This window comes from Barbatula barbatula, assembly GCF_947034865.1.
Source record: "Barbatula barbatula genome assembly, chromosome: 21".
Taxonomy (NCBI): Eukaryota; Metazoa; Chordata; class Actinopteri; order Cypriniformes; family Nemacheilidae; genus Barbatula; species Barbatula barbatula.
In genome coordinates this window covers 18,435,561-18,455,263 of record NC_136784.1, presented here as the reverse complement: position 1 = coordinate 18,455,263, position 19,703 = coordinate 18,435,561, and the positions used below count along the sequence as shown (strand labels likewise).

Genomic DNA, 19,703 nt, shown 5'->3' with positions numbered 1-19,703 from the left:
TTTACCCATAAATCTTATAGCTGTTTCTTATACACATACTTTACAAACAAATGCAATAGCTCATTCATACGAAGGGGATATAAAGTTCTCAAATCAAAGATCCATTTGCATTCTCTTTGTATAAGTCGGAATTCCATGTCACCACCCCTTCAAAGCTGTGATGTATGTTCTAATATTGTTAAGTCCAAGTCCGATATGGAATGTGACGCTTCATTAAAATGACGGCTTCCTTCCTATGTTCAGTAATGCCCATTTGATTGATCTAATGGTTTTTCCCACATATTTCTCATTACACACAAAAGTCAACAAATAAATGACATTAGTGAATGCACAAGTGGTAAACTATCTAGTACGATACACACGATCTTTCATTCAACTTTTGAAAGACACCTGTTTTCTCAGTATATATTTAGAAGCAGCACATTTTTGTAAGGAAGAAAGCCTACTTCATTCTCAATACGATTTATTTTCTTATTGCCCGCAAAGTAATCTCTTATGTCCTTTGCCCTATAATTCAAGAATACCTAGGGGTCAGAGAAAAGGTGTGCACACACAGGATCGCAGGGTAGAATATGCCAATGTTATGTTCCTAATTACATCCTTAATTTCACGACTATGTTTGAAATGTTGCAGTAATTATTATTAATGTTAAGACTCATAAAATAAACTCGCAGAGCAACACTGGTCTTGAGCCTACGCCCTTTTTATTCCTCGTGAAAGAAAAGTGCCCTATGTCCTATGTTGTTGCCTGTTTATGTGGATTAGTGAATTCTATAGAAGACCATGGTCTCTGTCTGATTATTTTGTAGACATTATTGGAAATGAAACAACATGAAACAATTGGGGGAGTGTGAGGGATTACATTTTTTTATATATTTTGTTTGGAGAAAATAAAAACAAATATGAAAAAAAAGCCCTATTTTCCACTTGGACAGAGTGCGTTGACAAGCATAGCGATGTTGAGCCCTGTGTTTTTGTACAAATCACAAATTATATTTGACCTTATTTCCAATCCATGCATCAGTTTCATGTTGCACATTTACTTCTCCTGAAAACCCTCAAATCCTATATATATTACTATATCCCATCATATTATGATGTTCATGGTAAATATTTATGTTTTATTGGGGGCAGGTGTGCAATAATGAATGTGGCACTGAGAAAGAGCTGTATCTCGAATTTTTTGCACTTTTATGCATTTTTGCACTTTTCACTTGTTCTTTATGGCGCCTGATTAAGAACTGAATCAAATATATTAAAGAAGGTGTAAGCCCTGCATTTAACCATATGCAGATTTTTTTTCTGTTTGGCTGTACGTTTTTTGGATCTACGCACTGGACCAACAGTGTTTTTTTATATTGGTATTTGGCACTGCTCTTCTTCTGTGACTCTCCTCAGACTGTGCCCATAAATCAATGTGTCAACTATGTTGAAAATATATAATTTGGTTTAGACGTTATGAGCATACAAAACAGACCCTCACCAAACCTTTTTTGGATTTTTTTTATTGGCCAATTATGTTGTCATAAATCAGGAAATGTCTCTGCTGTAGGCTTTTTCATAATGTCAGGCCTTTTAAAGCTATTTTAAATGTAGCAAGTGTGCAGAGACAAGCCCCTTTACAAATTGTATTGTCCTGAAAGTGTGGTCTGTCAAAACATATCAAAACATTAAAAATGAAACTATTGATCCAGTTTACCAAATGAAAGCATGTTGTGAAATATATGCATTAAACAGGATGTGATCCTGAGATCTTTGGATTGCCACTGGAACCACGCAGGTTACATACACATAAAAGAAAGATTGTTTCTTTCTTTCTTTGTTTAACACCTCACGATTCTTATTAGTTTCAGAAACTACCTTTTCACCATTAGAAAGTAAAACTGATAATAATATTAAATCGAACAAGCAAAAATTAGTTCAGTGAGGTGCAAGGCAAGAACCTTGCGACTTTAGCCGGATTCTTTCTGTGTGACAATTTTTGCATCATCAGACAAAATATCAGAAACTGTACATTTGTAGCTTAACTTCTGACAAGTTAAACATGTTATTTGGAATACATTTTAAAACTGCATACAAAGATGCTCAGTTTCGTTTATGTTTGGAGTAAAGTTTCTTATCAGTGTAATGGCGTCTTGGTTTATATGTCACCCTGCAGGTAAGACATTAATTCTAAACTCAGACAACCTCTCCCAGTCCCCATTCCCCGTGAATTGAAAAGCGGAATCTGTTTTTAAAAACCTGTAGCCTACTGACATGGAGAGAATTCAAACATTTCGATGCTTGTCATTTAAACGCAGGTCAATAAAATATTCTGTCACACTTGAATTTAATACTGATGAAACAGTCTATAAAGTGCATGTTTTGGCAAATATATTTTTTTCGTTCACATCTTCACACGGGCCTCTGTTCGAGCTCATTAATAATAATCTTAATTACATTTTCGCCTTGTGCAATTTAGTTTCTCTGGTACCCGTTCATTTATTATTATAAAAATAGTGATATTTTGTCACATTCGCCCTCACGTATTGGGTGAAAGAGCAGGCCTGAGTAGGCCTACTGTTGTCGCTTTGTATAATTCATTATTGGTTCAGCTGTTTGTCACAGGTCTTACATCTGCTCCGAGCAAGCCTCGAACCGACAATCCGTCCGCACCGGTTTAGGCAAAAAAGTTGGAGCAAACTGCCTACTCCTGTGTGATCAACGTGATCTGTATATGGTTTTAACTGACGTACAAGTAACATATTTTAGTGAAAAATTATCGTTCATGGTAATTTTTGTAAATTAGCTTAAAATCAAAAACAATTGTACACTTTGAAAACAAATAATACATTAAAGGTTCTGCCCACATTGGCTTTAAACGCGGTGTTGCATATTCAAAATGTTTACTGTTTTACTTGGTGATATGTTAAATGAAGACTGTTAATGTTATTATAAAATGTAATATTGAACTTCATTGCGTTTGTGCCGTGGAAATTAGATTATCCTTAAATAAAGACACATTTATAAAAAAGCTTACCCGCGAATAGGGTTGTATTAAACTGTGGTTATTGAACTTTTTAAAAACAATCAAACGGTTCTACAGTTTAATCGTATAAGGACAGAACAGACAGTGCATGTTTTGTTTTTATTATAATAGTGTGTTCTTATAACTATCAGGCATATGCAGTCGCTTAGACTGGCAGAGAAAAAATATTTTTTCCCATTTTAACCTCTGTGATCAGAACACGTTTGTTCAAATGGTTTTTGCTCTGCATTTGGCTCAATTATCCGATGATATTCGCTTTTTTTTGTTGTTATAAACACGAATAACTTTTGTTTTAATCTTTAATGTGTTGCCTCCTTTCATGTAATAATGAATTAATCACATTGAATTTCACTGTTAAACAAGACATGTGGTAAAGTACTGAATCTGCAAACTCTCCCTTTGTGCCTCCTGGCAGAAATTATGCGAACTAGTTTCACATGAAAATGTTTTTAACAACAGCCCTAACCCAACGGTGGCACTCAACGGAGCGGAAGAGAACATTCTGGTTGACTACCTACTGTCCTAAATTTAATCAAGATAGGCTAATACATTATTTTACTATATTATGCAATATGGCAGACAGGAAAACGAGATATTGTTTGACTCAGCATACCACCCCAAATCTAAATATACCAACTTTAGGATTTTTGGGTAAACCGTTCAGAAGTTAGAATAAAAAATAACCATGTTAACTCAGGTCAGACTTGTGATGACACAGATTTGAAAACGGATTGTCCAATCAAAAATGTAATAACTACTTTCGTCAGCACTACATGCAACATACCAAAGTTTGTGCTAATCAGACAAAAGCTCTAGTTGAAAAAACATGTTTTAAAAATAATTCAAAATGACAGGAAAAAATTACAGAAACGTCATAGGGTGCATTTGGATTGTCATGAGCTCAGTATTTAGAGTAAAAAATAATAGTTTCTTTGACGTACGGTTCAAAAGTTATAGGTTAAAAGTATGTAAATCTTAACACTCTAGAATTTTGACATGGTAACATATGAGACTGTCCTCTATTTGTTTGCAAAATATCATAACTTTCCTATGTACGGTTCTATGAGCTGCCATAGATGCAATGGCTAACGTCTACAATAGCACCCAGATGCATTCTCAGGTACCAAAAATATCTCAAAGATCTTGGACTTATAATGTAATTGACTGACATGATACAGCAAGTTATTCATGAATATTGAACATAAATTTGAGTTTTACCTGTTCGTGCTCTTGATTCATCCTCATTGGGTGTGTATCGTGGCAGAGTGCTGCTCTGGACTGCTTCAGAAACAGGTCGGACTTTCAGTCTAATGTCAGATGAGCTCTTCTGAAGACCGGGATGCATGTTAAAATCTGACTGAGGCCGGACACATTTTTCATCAGACACCTGTTTCACAGGCTCCGGTCTCCTGACATCTTTTCTCTCCCTTTCATTACGTTTTTCCTGTTCCTCTCTTCTATCCCTGTCTTCTCTCCAAACTCTTTCTTCTCTCTCTCGCTCATTCCTTTCTGTTAGCCGTTTTATCTCCTTGTTTTCTTTCCAGTCCTTCTCATCCCGCTTCTCAGGATCATTCCTTCTCTCTCTTTCCTGTTCATAACAGTCATCTTTATCTGGCCTCAAATCCCTCCTCTGTCTCTCCCGTCTGTCTCTGTCTTCTCTGTGTCCTTCCCTGTCATCTTTTTTATCCCGTCTATCCCTGTCCTTATTTCCTTTGTCCTCTTTTTCATCCTTTCGATACCTTCTCTCATCATGTCCATGTCTCTCTGTCTGTAATGATAATGCTTGTTTCTCCATGTCAGATGCCAGATGGCTGCGGCGGTCCATATCAGGCTGTAACCGGGATCGAGCATCCACATCCAATGGCTGACGGTTCCGGCTAACATCGGAGGGCACTCTGCTGCGCCGCTCTGGTTCAATTCCGAGGCTATTTCTCTGTTCTTCTGCTGGCGGCCGAGACGGTCCTTTAACATCTGACGGCGTATCCATCCTGTGGTCTCCAGTCACTAGAGCAGAGCCATTCTTCACCAAAGGACCTTTAGAGTGATTCACGTTGTTATACTCTAAAACAAATACATACAGAATATAATAGATGAGTTTCTTTAAGCTTCAGTCAAAATCATAATCCAAAAGTGAAGGTTAAAATTCAAACATTCATACTGTTCATATTTTACTATTCACAATTTCCGCATTTATCTGATATCCCTATATAATCTTGATCAAGTTAAGCATATTAGTGCTAGTGTTAGTGATATCTGTTTTACTTCTACTCTCTGATCTGTCATATTATACTCTATTTTACAACTGAATACCACCAGTGGTCACTTTAATAGCTGCTAAAATTCAATTTATAAACGCGACAAAATCACAATACATCTGCATTAAAGAGCGGCTATGCTGTTGCTCTTTCTCATCAATGTGTTGCTGTATTATGAGTACTTCTTTGATTTTAAATGCAAATGATAGTTTTATTAAAGATTGCATATTGTGTAGAGCAGACAATTCAATGCACATTCAGAAATATGGAGATTACACTCGTGCACGGAGCTAGACGCGCGCACCAAACCAAACACACTGGTAGAGGCCACAGGCCACCCACATCAAACAAGTCAGGAAGCACTGTTTAATCACTAGTTAACCCACTGGGGTGTAAGTGGGTTTTGAGGCCCTAGAGAGGTTTTGACATTCTCACTTCTGTGCTATTGTCAGTAGTTTAGAAACATAATAATGGCAAGATGGAATGTTCTGAAGCAGCTAGAACAAAAAATGTGAGTTTTATTGGAACATTTTTCAAACATGAACACTAACATTGCCCATGCATAACAAAAACACCACGTTTTGTTAATTTGTAAAATCATAGTTACCACAATGTTCTCACCACAACAAACCACAGTTACACGTTTACTATATTAAAACCATGCAAAATGGTGAGGAAAGAAAGAAACAAAAAACACTAGCAGTTGCTCGAGGGTGTGATCACAATAACATTTAGACATTTGGCAGATCCAAATCATCTTACATTGCATTATCCTTTACCAGTGGTTCTTAACCTGGGTTCGATCGAACCCCAGGGGTTGGGTGAGTCAGTCTCAGGGCTTCGGCGGAGGTCAAGACACACACCCGACTCATATGATTCGAGATGACACGCCCCGATAGGCCATCATTGGCTGCAGGTGATCACGCAATATCGCTTGGCCTATCTGTGCTGCAGGGAATTTGGTGCGCCCAGTAGTCGACTCGTGACTGTCGTGATGGTACGTCGTGTGATTTCTTTCTTAATATTTGAATCCCTTCATACTAACTATGTCGAGCAAAAAAAGAAATTGGTCGGACGAATATGTACAATATGGATTCACATGTATAACGGAACGTGATGGGAGTCAGCGTCCTAACTGCATGATTTGCAATGCCAAGTTGAGCTAGTCTAGCACCGACAACATATCTTTGCGAGCAATCCTTTTCGAGGATGCTGGACATAAAAACGAAGAAAAGGAACAGACTTTGTTGCGAAAATGACATGAGAGTGGCACTTGCCAAGGTGAAGCCGCGCATTTCTGAACTGGTCTCTGAAAGGCAACAGCAGAAGTCACAGTGATTTGCAGTAAATATTCATTATTATGTTTTTGTTTTGTGTGAAAATCATGTTTTAATGGCTTTGAACACAGTGATGTTGATGCACGGTTCATTTTGTGCACCAGCAAAAAATTTATACCTATGTTTTGAATTTGAAAAAAATCATATTTTATTTTTCCAATTAAGAAGGGTTCGGTGAATGCGCATATGAAACTGTTGGGGTTCAGTACCTCCAACAAGGTTAAGAACCACTGTCCTATACATTTGTTTCTAAGTATGTGCAATCCACTGGGATCGAATCCACAACAAGTTGTTAATGCCAGGCTCTTACCACTGAGCTACAGGAAATGATTTGTTGATGATTTTAATGTGTTCATATAAAAGTAGACACTCCAAGCTTTCTGTAAGGGACCATTTAAAATATTGCTTTGTTCACAGTGTAAGAATTAATTATGAATTCTGGTATGAAATATTGAAAATGTTTGTGTAATTTATTTGTGGTTTGATAAATGTTGTATCTTAAATGTTTGATGTACTTTGCATATGCATCTAGGATTTGTAAATTGAACTCGCAAAAACACCGTAGGGTCAGGTGGACTAGTTAGTCTAATAAGATGGCGGATGCACATGGATCTTAGACGCTGAATGTTTGAGCCAACATAGTTTTAATGTAGACTTTTAATACTTTGTATCACCTTGAAGTGAACTGGACGCATATTTGATGATGATTAGAAGATTGTGATATTTTATTTGCAGCGGTCTCTCTCCTCACATTTATTGCAAAAACTCTTGAAAGTTTACGCAAGTCAAAACACAGGTCAAATATCAGACACACTACAAATTCCTATATATAGTGTTAATTAAATAAGACTATAAAATTCTAGCAGCCTGGCAAACAGTGCAGAACAGTATGCAACCAGGGGATTCCAGTTCCCTTCTGGCAAAAGCTGCAGCCTCTGCACAAGCTTGACAGTGCTTGCACAACAAGGCAAAATAAAAAAAAATTGATTTAAGATTATTGTTAATAATCTAATAGCGGCTGAAGTTTTGTAGAGTTGCCACGTCCTTCGTCCAGCTCTATCATCACAGCATTTGCCAGGTATGGGTATGGATTGAGCACTGCCCGCTCAGGTAACCTAGGACTGCGTCCTGCTCGCTCTAGTAACCTTGGAACAATGAGACAAGACTGGCTGAGAGTAGAGTACTGTTCTGCACTCTTTGATGCAACAAATGCATCAGTTGTTATTGGAAGTGTTCCTGGTTCCGGTTGATCTAACTAGTGCAGCCTAAATCTTTGGAAAATATTAGGGATGCTCCGATCCGATATTCGTATCGGGTATCGGCGTCGATACGTAATAAAATTCTAGATCGGGTATCGGTGCAATTTGTCACCGATACCCGATCTGACATAAAATTTGTGCTAGACGATGTAAAAGTTCATGGAGACACCGGCGCTTAAACTCTCTCGTGGGCGGCTGCGCATTGCGCAACGTGCGACATCATACGCTAGCAACGTGTGACATCATACGCTAGCAACGTGCGACATCATACGCTAGCAACGTGCTCTGTACGTAGTGCACGTGAACAAGTGAACATATAGCAGCGAACAGCATGGAGCGAGCCAAAATATCTGTCATTTGGAGTTATTTTACAACAACTACGCCAATAAGTTCCACCGCTTTCATTGTTATGGATGGGCAACCGCTGTCCGTCGTTGCGAATAATGGCTTCAGACTCCTTATAAACCACCTGGAGCCGCAGTACGACACGCCGAAGCGTAAATATTTAACTCTACCTTGAACTGTACCGAAAAGTCAAAAAGCAAACACATATCCGAAAAAATTAAAGATGTCAATGCGGTGAGTTTTACAACAGATATCTGGAGCTGCGACGTGTCCACCGTGTCGCTTTTAAGTTTAACCGCACACTGGTTGGATGAGAATTTTGATGCCACAAAATGCCACGTTAAATGCAACAAACATGTGCAGTTTTACTCAGCTAGGGAAGCTAGCGTTTTATTCATCTGTTTCTGTGTTGGATGTTAAATTTTATTTTCACTAAACTTTAGTTTAGTTAAGTGGACTTTGCTTTAGTGACTAAAGCATTAAAAAGATCTGATTCATGTTACTTTGAATATCTAAAGCAGTAAAGCTATTACTTTTTTGCTCAATTTAAGCAGCTTTTTTTTGCGAATTGATTTTTTAATTATTTTTGCACTTTCTTAAAAATTATTAAGAGATTTTGTTTCCATTTATTTATACCCGTTTATCAAGCTAGTGAAGCTGTTGTTATATTCAGCTGCTTAATTTGCACTTTAATTTTGAATGTCTTTTGTCCAAAGATAGTGAACACTTTTGTTTTATTTTTCATTTGTTTTGCACCGGTGCTGGTTTAATAAACTATTTACTAAATTTGTGAATCATTAGTTTGTTATTTTGTTTTACGGGGTCAGGAAATTTATGTTAAGTCGAGCCTGATGTCTTGCACAGCAATGCACATAGTTTATTAAGTAATTGTGCACTTTAAAATTTTTACCTTAGTATCGGATCGGTACTCGGTATCGGCCGATACTGAATCTCAGGTATCGGAATCGGTATCGGAAGCAAAAAAGGTGGATCGGAGCATCCCTGGAAAATATATATTATGATAGTGTAGTGAATGCAAGATTAAAAAGATGCGTCTTTAGTCTAGATTTAAACTGACAGAGTGTGTCTGCCTCCCGAACAGTGAAGGGAAGACTGTTCCAAAGTTTAGGCGCTAGATAGGAAAAGGATCTGCCGCCTGCACTTGATTTTGAAATTCTAGGTATTATCAACTGACCTGATGCCTGAGAGCGTAGTGCACGTGATGGACTGTAAAACGTGAGAAGTTCACTCAAGTAGTGAGGAGCTAAACCATGCAGGGCTTTATAGGTAATAAGCAAGATTTTAAAGTTAATGCAATGCTTTAACCATATAACGCAAGTCAAAACACAGGTCAAATATCAGACACACTACAAATTCCTATATACAGTGTTAATTAAATAAGACTATAAAATTCTAGCAGCCCGGCAAACAGTGCAGAACAGTATGCAAATGGTGGCGAGGAACCCAAAACTCCATTGGAGGAGAAAAAAAACTCTCCTCTGCATGGTTTAGCTCCTCACTACTTGAGTGAACTTCTCACGTTTTACAGTCCATCACGTGCACTACGCTCTCAAGCATCAGGTCAGTTGATAATACCTAGAATTTCAAAATCAAGTGCAGGCGGCAGATCCTTTTCCTATCTAGCTTCTAAACTTTGGAACAGTCTTCCCTTCACTGTTCGGGAGGCAGACACACTCTGTCAGTTTAAATCTAGACTAAAGACACATCTTTTTAATCTTGCATTCACTACACTATCATAATATATTTTCCAAAGATTTAGGCTAAATACATTTCGTTGCACTGTACTTGTATGTGTGTAATGACAATACATTGAATCCAATCCAAACAAGCCACCATATAACAATCCCTAAATATCTGCATCGGAACATCGTGTTGGAGTTGGTGATTAATTGTCGACAGAATTGACATTTTTGAGTATATAATATATAGAAAAATACAGCTGGTATTAGTTGTTATGATTTTTCTAATTACTACTTAATCAAATAGAAAGGAACAAAAAAAGGACCAGAAAAAGTTTTTGTGACACTGTAAACTGAGTGTGCCCTGTCTAAGGATAGTATTAAAAAATACAGGAAAGCCCTAAAAACTTCTCGATCCGCCTACATTTCATCATTAATAGAAGAAAACCAAAATAACCCTAGGTTTTTATTTGATACAGTGGCTAAATTAACCAAAAATAAATCGTCAGCGACTTCTGATGCTGTATACCAGCATAGCAATGAGGATTTTATGAACTATTTCACAAATAAAATCCAAGATATTCGAGAGAAAATTATAACTATGCAACCAGATGCGAAACCCGCTGAACATGACTAACTACAGCACCCCTAAGGAGAAATTATGTTTATTTTCTACTATAGATCACGATGAACTATCGAAAATCATTAGATCATCTAAATCGACTACATGCATGCTAGACCCTATACCTACAAATCTTCTGAAAGAGATGCTCCCAGAAATTATAGATCCTCTACTTAGCATTATTAACTCATCTCTGACATTAGGACATATGCCTAAAGCATATAAGGTGGCTGTTATAAGGCCCCTTGTCAAAAAACCCCATCTGGACCCTGGAGAACTAGTTAACTATAGACCTATTTCGAATCTACCTTTCTTATCTAAAGTTCTGGAAAAAGTAGTCTCAACTCAAATATGTTCCTTCCTCCAAAGGAATGAGATTAATGAAGATTTCCAGTCTGGATTTAGAGCACATCACAGTACAGAGACTGCTCTGATTAGAGTTACAAATGATCTGCTTATGGCGTCTGACCGAGGTTGTATCTCCTTATTGGTGCTGCTAGATCTTAGTGCTGCATTCGACACCATTGACCACAGCATGCTCCTACATAGACTTGAAAATGATGTCGGTATTAAGGAAATAGCTTTGAAATGGCTTAGATCCTATTTATGCGACCGTTTCCAATATGTAAAAATAAACAATGAGGTATCACGCAAATCGCAAGTCCAGTACGGTGTACCACAGGGCTCAGTACTAGGGCCTATGCTCTTCGCATTATACATGTTACCCCTAGGAGATATAATAAAGCGACACGGAATAAGCTTTCACTGCTATGCTGATGATACGCTACTTTATATTTCCTCGAAGCCTCACGAAACACAGCAATTCCATCGAATAGTGGAATGCATAGTCGATATAAAGAAGTGGATGAGTAGCAAATTTTTATTACTGAACTCGGACAAAACTGAAGTGCTACTTATCGGACCGAAAACCGCCCTACGTAACAACCAAGAATACTGCTTAACTATTGATGGATGTTCCATAAAACCCTCATCTTTAGCTAAGAATCTTGGCTTTATATTCGATAGTACTCTGTCATTTGAGAACCAGGTCGCCAACACCTGTAAGATTGCGTTTTTCCATCTTAAAAATATATCTAAATTACGTCATATGCTGTCATCATCAGATGCGGAGAAGCTTATACATGCCTTTATGACATCAAGACTAGATTACTGTAATGCACTATTAGGTGGTTGCCCTGCAGGCCTATTACAAAAACTCCAACTGGTCCAAAATGCGGCAGCTCGAGTTCTTACACGTACAAAAAAGTATGAGCATATTAGCCCGGTTCTGTCAACCTTGCACTGGTTACGTATAAAGCATCGCATAAATTTTAAAATCTTGCTTATTACCTATAAAGCCTTGCATGGTTTAGCTCCTCACTACTTGAGAGAACTTCTTACGTATTATAGTCCATCACGTGCACTACGCTCTCAGGCGTCAGGTCAGTTGGTAATACCTAGAATTTCAAAATCAAGTGCAGGCGGCAGATCCTTTTCTTATCTAGCGCCTAAACTTTGGAACAGTCTTCCCTGCAATGTCCGGGAGGCGGACACACTCTGTCAGTTTAAATCTAGACTAAAGACGCATCTTTTTAATCTTGCATACACTACATTATCATAATATATGTATTTCAAAGATCTAGGCTGCACTAGTTAGATCAACCGGAACCAGGGACACTTCCAATAACAACTGATGCATTTGTTGCATCAAAGAGTGCAGAACAGTACTCTACTCTCAGCCAGTCTTGTCTCATTGTTCCAAGGTTACAAGAGCGGAGCGGGCAGGGCGCAATCCATTCCTAGACCTGACAAATGCTGGACGAAGGAAGTGACGTCCCTACAAAACTTCAGCCACTATTGGATTATTAATGATAATTTTAAATCTAACTTTTTTATTTTGCCTTGTTGTGCAAGCACTGTTGAGCTTGTGCAGAGGCTGCAGTTTTTGCCAGAGGGGAACTGGAATCCCCTGGTTAGGCCTGGTTTCCCTCCGAGGTTTTTTTTCTCCTCCAATGGAGTTTTGGGTTCCTCGCCACCGTTTGCATACTGTTTTGCACTGTTTTGCCTGGCCGGGGGGGCTGCTAGAATTTGGTAGTCTTATTTAATTAACACAGCATATTGGAATTTATTGTGTGTCTGATATTTGACCTGTGTTTTGAATTCCATAACCTTTTATGTTTTACTTAGTCATTTTTTCTTGTACAGCTGCTTTGTAACAATGAAAATTGTAAAAAGCGCTATATAAATAAAGCTGACTTGACTTGACTTTTCATACCAGACCATTCTGCCGTATACCTTGGATTTGTTTTATCCACATTGTTTTGTGCTCTTTATGGTCCATGCAGCATGAGTTATCCAGCTTTTTGCACAGGGGAAAATTGCCTTGCACATGTGCGTAGAATGATTCTCAAGACTTCTGGTTCGTCGCTTGATCTCATTAGTTAGGCATTTTCGAGTTGGTTGGAAAGCTCCTGAATGGACACTATAATATTGCAATGTTATTTTAAAGGGCATATTGCAAATGAACAATATCCATTATTATCCCGCAGTGGCTGCATGACTGTATAAAACATAACATGTTCCTCACCTTACGAAGTGGGACAGTGACCTTTCTTGGGATGATGACATGAAACTCTGGCAATCAGTCATATATGTTGTTATATATGAAATTATAAAGGACTGACGTAGTTACGCAGCATAAACATGGGATGAATTCTTTGCCCCAGCCATTAACAGTTTACATTTCTAAAAGTAGGGGTAAAGCTAAGTCCGGTGTCCTAACCAGAAACAGGAAAGTCATAATCTAATGGGAAGGTGCACAGAGGTCTGGGTTTGGGAAACACCGAAATATGCAATAAGTAACAAGAAAGTAAATATAGTACAAAATATGTTGAGATGCTTTTGAAAGGTACAGAATAAATGAGCCCGAGTTATCTTTAGATGGCATTGACATTCCACTCTTGTTGTAGGCTTGTGCTCATGTTTAAGTTTTCTGAGCATTCTGTAGCTGTTGTGACAGCCTTTGACAGCACAAAAACGTATCACTTTCTATTGGTCTGCAGTGACGCAAGTGTACAGTTGGTACTCAACCAGAATGCGTTTATCACTGTATTCGGGGACGGGGAACAGAGGTAGCGGGGAATATAAATAAAATAAATTACTTGGGGGACGGGGCAGTGGGGAAATTTTAGTTCCTGCTCTTGATCACTATATATTTTGCAGTGAACAATTTCAAATATAACATGCCCTGTCTGGGCTATTTGCCAGACTGTGCTTGTTGAGAATATCTCAGGTGAGTTTTATGCATAATTTATATGTGAATAATAAATAAGGTAAAATATCAGTTAAATCTGTATTTTCATTTTAATAATTATTATGCTTTCTCAGTTTGATATTTATAAATAAAACAACTGAACCTAAAAAAATAACTTAATAGTACTGTATTAGGCTTTTTTATTTGTTTAAAAAAAGTATAAGCAATTGCATGCAAATGTTTAAGGTTTTTATAGCATTTCTTTCTATAAACATTATTTTCTATATTCAGGCAAGTGCCGCCTTCAGAATTGCCACAGCCGTAATAATATATCTTCCTCAAAAATGAATATACTGCTTGTATAATTGTCAGGAATTTACCAATTTGTACTGCTGTATGATTGACAGAAATTTAACAAATTGAATAATCTCTCATAAATGTGCATCCTTATTTGTCACATCCAAAATTCATATTTATTTTCCATTTTAAAAGCAGAAAATATACCCTCATTTATATGTATCATTTAATATAAAATTGAACCAAAGATATCAAAATGAACAAAATGCACCACTGCCGTCAGGGGCGGATTAAGTTGGTCAGGGGCCCATGGGCTGCTCTTTGGGTGAGATTCCCCTTCGGTGGCTTTCAGATGCCTTTCTTAATGCTTGCAGTTTAGTTCAGAACAAGGCACGGTTTGCATGAAAAAACTGTCACACAAACTCAGGTGGGCACCAGGGTACTGAACCCCCTGCGAATGCGCTTTTGCAGATTACAATGTATTTACTTCAATTAAAGATAAGCGAAAATAGCGTTGGCAATTTACCTTGGTTTTTAGCAAGAGTGAGCCTGCATTGTTTTGCAGGTTGCGAGTAGAATCTGATAAATGGTCTGTTTGCAAGCAGCAGAAAGCTCCTGTAAGCGAACAGTAAGACAAATTGTTGTTTACTCTGCGCATAATAGCATCAAGTGAATAAAAAACACAATCTATTGATGTTCTGTTATATTGTGTTCTGTTTACGTTCATTTGTCATGCACGTTCGTGAGAACTTAATATGAATGCAAACGCAACCGGGTTAGATAGAATCAAGCTGAGACACCAAACCAACACTGCGAGTCCGTCGGGAACAATCGCACTCGGATACACACACATTGAGGCAGTAAATACAACAGTGTTTCCTCGACATTCCTGATTGCTTTGCAACAGCAAACACCAGGAGATTTAACACTGGATTCTCAGATTGTTTGAAAGAGCGGCCCAAGCGCAAAAAAATGCCGGACATGAACAGGATGCGTGGGGCATGGAAAGTGAAACAAAGTCATTGTCTGTGTTTGGATGGCAATTGGCGCATATGTGCATTATCTAAACAACACAAGCTTATAGCGAATCAATAGTTATGCAGGGATAATGCAATGGTGTAGGGCAGGCAATTGTGTGCTTTGCTTTGATTTTCTTCCACTTCACACCCCCAGGATTTTTGTACATAATTGTACAGCTGTATCTATCTTTTTTAAATGTGATCACACCAAATACTCTTCAAATATACAAAGTATGCAATACTACTCTATAGGTACTCAAGATTTATATGAGATTGGCAGAAACTGCGTGAGTTATGGTAGCTTTAAAGTCGTTGTTTGGCTTTCTTTTGTGCACATGAAGAACATTCGTCGATTCATAAAAATTCATTCAAACCACTGTGCTCAGATGGACCATTTTAACAATGTGATTAGTACTTTTCTGGACCTTGACAGAAAGAATTACCTTGATGTCTATGAGGAGGCCTGTAAAACTCTTGGATGTCATCAAGACACTGGGAGGTCTTAAAAACTGTAGAACGTGATTAAAAAGTCATAATTTGTATTTTGGGTGAGCTATCCCTTTAAGTGAAGTAAACTTGGGTGGGAGGAGTTCACTCGAGTAGTTTACAACAATGTTTGTACTGCAGATGACTTTGTAGTTAAAGGCTAGTGGTCCACAAAAACAAAAGCAAATTCACAGACATAACCTGATGTTGTATGTTTCTCTAATCCCTTTTGTTTATTCAATACGATCGTAACTGCCCAATAAAGTGGACTTCACTGGATATTCTGCCATGATTCCAGTTTGAAAGGAGCGAATATGTTCCATTCCAAAGGTATTAAAATGCAAAAGACGTGACTACAACGCAAATCTCATGATTACAGTTAAATAACCCTTAAAGGCGGGGTGTCCGATTTCTCTTAGCTGTTGATGTTCAAATCACCAAAACTAACACACCCCTACCCCCATCTTTAGCTTTCGTCAGCGCTCGGCTAATGTCCGTCCTGTGCACTGTGTACCTTACTGCTGATTGGCTACAAGGTTGTTTTGGTACTCAGCCCGACTTGGTCTAAACAAACGTAATTCGGAAATCGGACACCCCACCTTTAACATTTCTTTAGTAAGTTTTGTCTGTGCGTGAAGGCACTGAGTCATGTACTCCAAATCATTTTTCTTAAAGGGATAGTTCACCCGAAAATCTAAATGTTGTCATTTTTTACTCACCCACGTGACATTCTACACGTTTTAAGACCTCCCAGCGTCTTCGGAACACATGTCTTTAGTACTTTTCTGGACCTTAACAGAGATAATTACCTTGATGTGTATGAGGAGGCCTGTAAAGCTCTTGGATGTCATCAAGACACTGGGAGGTCTTAAAACGTGTAGAACGTTATGGGTGAGTAAAAAGTCACATAATAGTTTTGGGTGAGCTATCCCTTTAAGTGAAGTATACTTCAGCTGATTTCCTGTGTACAGGGAGTAGAGACCAATGAACACTGTGTAGGGACCATGTCAACTGAAACAGTTTGTTTTTCTAATGAGCTGGTGATTTAAATTAGGTATGTTAAACGAGAGGGATGCAGAGCAGATATATGCAGAGCAGAGTGTCGCAGGACCAGAATTAAAATCCTGATAGCTCTGTCAAGTATAGCAATTGGTTACATTTTCCAAGGAATGAAATAATATTACTGTTCGGATTAGTAGGTTGTGTGGAATACACATAGGCAGAAATATAAAAATAAATTCATACCATTGTCAGGATTGTCCTTTAGTAAACCTCGCTCTATCAGCTCCTCCTTGGGCTTTCTCACTGACAGCTTCCTCTCCAGCACTAATGAAAGAAGGCAGACATACGTTAGCCTAAGTGAGATATTTTTGTGAGTTCCTTCAAAACTTTGTAATCATCTCAAACACTCTGACCAACACATCAAATATCAAATAATGTTATTGACAGTCTTACAGCATAGCAAGACATTAGTGATGCGATCTGGGAATACCCATCACATGTTTAAATTTTATATATTATAGGTTATACTCTATTAACAATTTAAAGGGCCACAAATGTAGCCCTTTCATAAAATATCATATAAATCTTGGGAGTCCAAAGTATGTCTCTATGAAGTTTCAGCTCAAAATACGCCACAGATATTTTATAAATACTCTGCCCTTAATGTCAATTTTTGCATGTGAGGAAAAACACGCTGTTTTGGTGTGTCTCCTTAAATGCAAATGAGCTGCTGGTCTCCACCCCCTTTCCAGCAGAAAGTGCAGGGCTGCCTGAGCCTGTGCTTTCAGGAACAACAAAACTGAAAAGAATGGTCACATGAAGCGAATGAGAAACACAGTCTCATCTTTAAAAAAACAACCACATTGTTTTCTATAAGTTAAACTACACAGGACAAATACGCTGGTTGTTTAAAAACTGTTTTCTGAGTGAAAGGACAAATATTTTACGTCTTATAATCAGGCACATTACTTTTAAAAGTAAGCTACACTTTAATGATCTATCATCAAGATTTTATCTTCTGAATTGTATATGTAAATAATTCTCAAACTACATAACCAAGCAAAATTCACAACTACCATGTCCAACTGTGCGAATTGGGTACTCAAACTTACAGACTTTGCATTCTCAAGGATTAAAACAAGAAGGATGGAAGTGGATGCACATATGTTCTCGAACCATGTGTTTTTAAATACAAAATGGCTGATATCTGACTAAAGGTGACAGAGTTCCTACAAGTGGCTACTAGGTGTCAGTATTTGACATGAACTATAATATAACGAAGAACAGGACATGTTCTCTATGGGTGAATGCACAAACACGTTATGCCTTTTAAACATGCATTGTTTATTATAAGTGAAAGAACACAGGACAAACGCCCAAAAGGTTGAGTGAAAACAACACAAGCCATTATGAATCCAGAATTTCACTGACATGCGTTTGTGAATGAGTATAAGTGACTGATGCAGGGCTTGACATAAGCATTATCATTTGAAGTGTCAATATAATTGTTTCAGATCCTGATTGGTCAAGTTTACTTCTAAGCATTTTGTCTGCCGCGTCCACCTACATTTGTAACAGTAGCGATCGGTGCCGCCTCTTCAGGGAATGCAGAAATTCAAAATATGAGTTCAGCACTTCACGTGAACCTATGTGCATCACGCATTATGTCTAAATACGTGCCTGGTGCAGACGCGTCGAAAGGGTTTATGATAAAAGTGTGACGAGCGGGCCAGTGACCAATCAGCGACGGCGACGGCGAAATCAAGCCGCCACACCTGCAGATCGTCAACACCTGGTCCCTATAAAGCTCACCCTTTATAAACAGAGGGACCAGCGAGTGATGATCTCCAGGCACTGTTCAACAGCCTACAGATACTTCACCACTTTCAACACCGAGGCACGAGCACCACCTCCGATCCCGAAGACACGAGGAGCTAACTTCCCCACAGCTGCACTCACCTTTAACCCTTTCGTTGTGTCTCAAATTAAATCACCCTCTGGGGCTAAAAAGTTTGAAGTACTGTGTCTGTCTCGTCTATGCTTGCCACAAGAGAGACAATCGCGTTCATAAGACACTGCGTTAACACTTAACTCTGATTACATATGAGACTAAGCGAGTATCTAGCAAACGCGAGCATCTCTTTTATTAAAAAGCTTTTAGACGAGTCTGCAGCAGGCACATATTTTGACATGACGCGCCACACACATGACGGGCTAAATACATGTTTTGCTGAGCTCCGCATTACTGCTTCCCCTGAAGAGGATTTGGGATCTGTTTCATTATTGAACTCTGCCCCCCACTGATTCCACTACCTCTCATACCCTTAACTCCAATGCTGCTACAACATTGTTTACATTGCACTACAGGGCTGCATGCATGACTGAACTGTACACACCAGTACTTCATGTATCTGCCCTACCGGACTGTTTACACACACACAGCATCATTTGCACTCTATACTGCTCACTTGCACACCAGGAATATTTAACTGAATGCTCATTTGCACTAATGGACCACTTCCATAACTGCATTAACCTATCTACTGCACTGTAATTCTATTAACTGCATCTAGTCATCTACTGCACTGTAACTTCAATAACTGCATTAACTAACCAACTGCACGGTAACTCTATTAACTGCATCTACTCATCAATTGCACTATAACTTCAATAACTGCATTAACTAATCTACTGCACTGTAACTCTATTAACTGCATCTACTCATCAATTGCACTATAACTTCAATAACTGCATTAACTAATCAACTGCACTGTAACTCTATTAACTGCATCTACTCATCAATTGCACTGTAACTTCAGTAACTGCATTAACTAATCTACTGCTCTGTAACCTTATTAACTGCATTAACTCATCTTCTGGACTGCAACCTATTAACTGCATTAACTCATATACTGCACCGTAACTTTAATAACTGCATTAACTCATATACTGCACCGTAACTTTAATAACTGCATCAACTTCAACAACTGCATTAACTCACCTATTGCACTGCAACTTTAATAGCCAATGTCAATAATTTATGCCTACCTAAGTCACTTGCACTATTTTAGTCTAAATTATTATCTGTTCATATCCACCT

The 19,703-nt window shown here is 38.2% G+C and overlaps 1 protein-coding gene across 2 annotated transcripts in view; it reads right to left on the bottom strand.

Annotated features, from left to right (window-relative positions):
• phactr4a (phosphatase and actin regulator 4a) overlaps window positions 1-19,703 on the bottom strand; it is an 81,128-nt gene that overhangs the window by 24,700 nt on the left and 36,725 nt on the right. For both annotated transcript variants that reach the window (XM_079484773.1, XM_079484774.1), the window contains exons 5-6: window positions 16,847-16,927; window positions 4,247-5,089 (exon numbers count right to left, since the gene is read on the bottom strand). In XM_079484773.1, coding sequence (XP_079340899.1) covers window positions 4,247-5,089; window positions 16,847-16,927 — 924 coding nt within the window. The remainder of the gene's footprint in view (window positions 1-4,246; window positions 5,090-16,846; window positions 16,928-19,703) is intronic.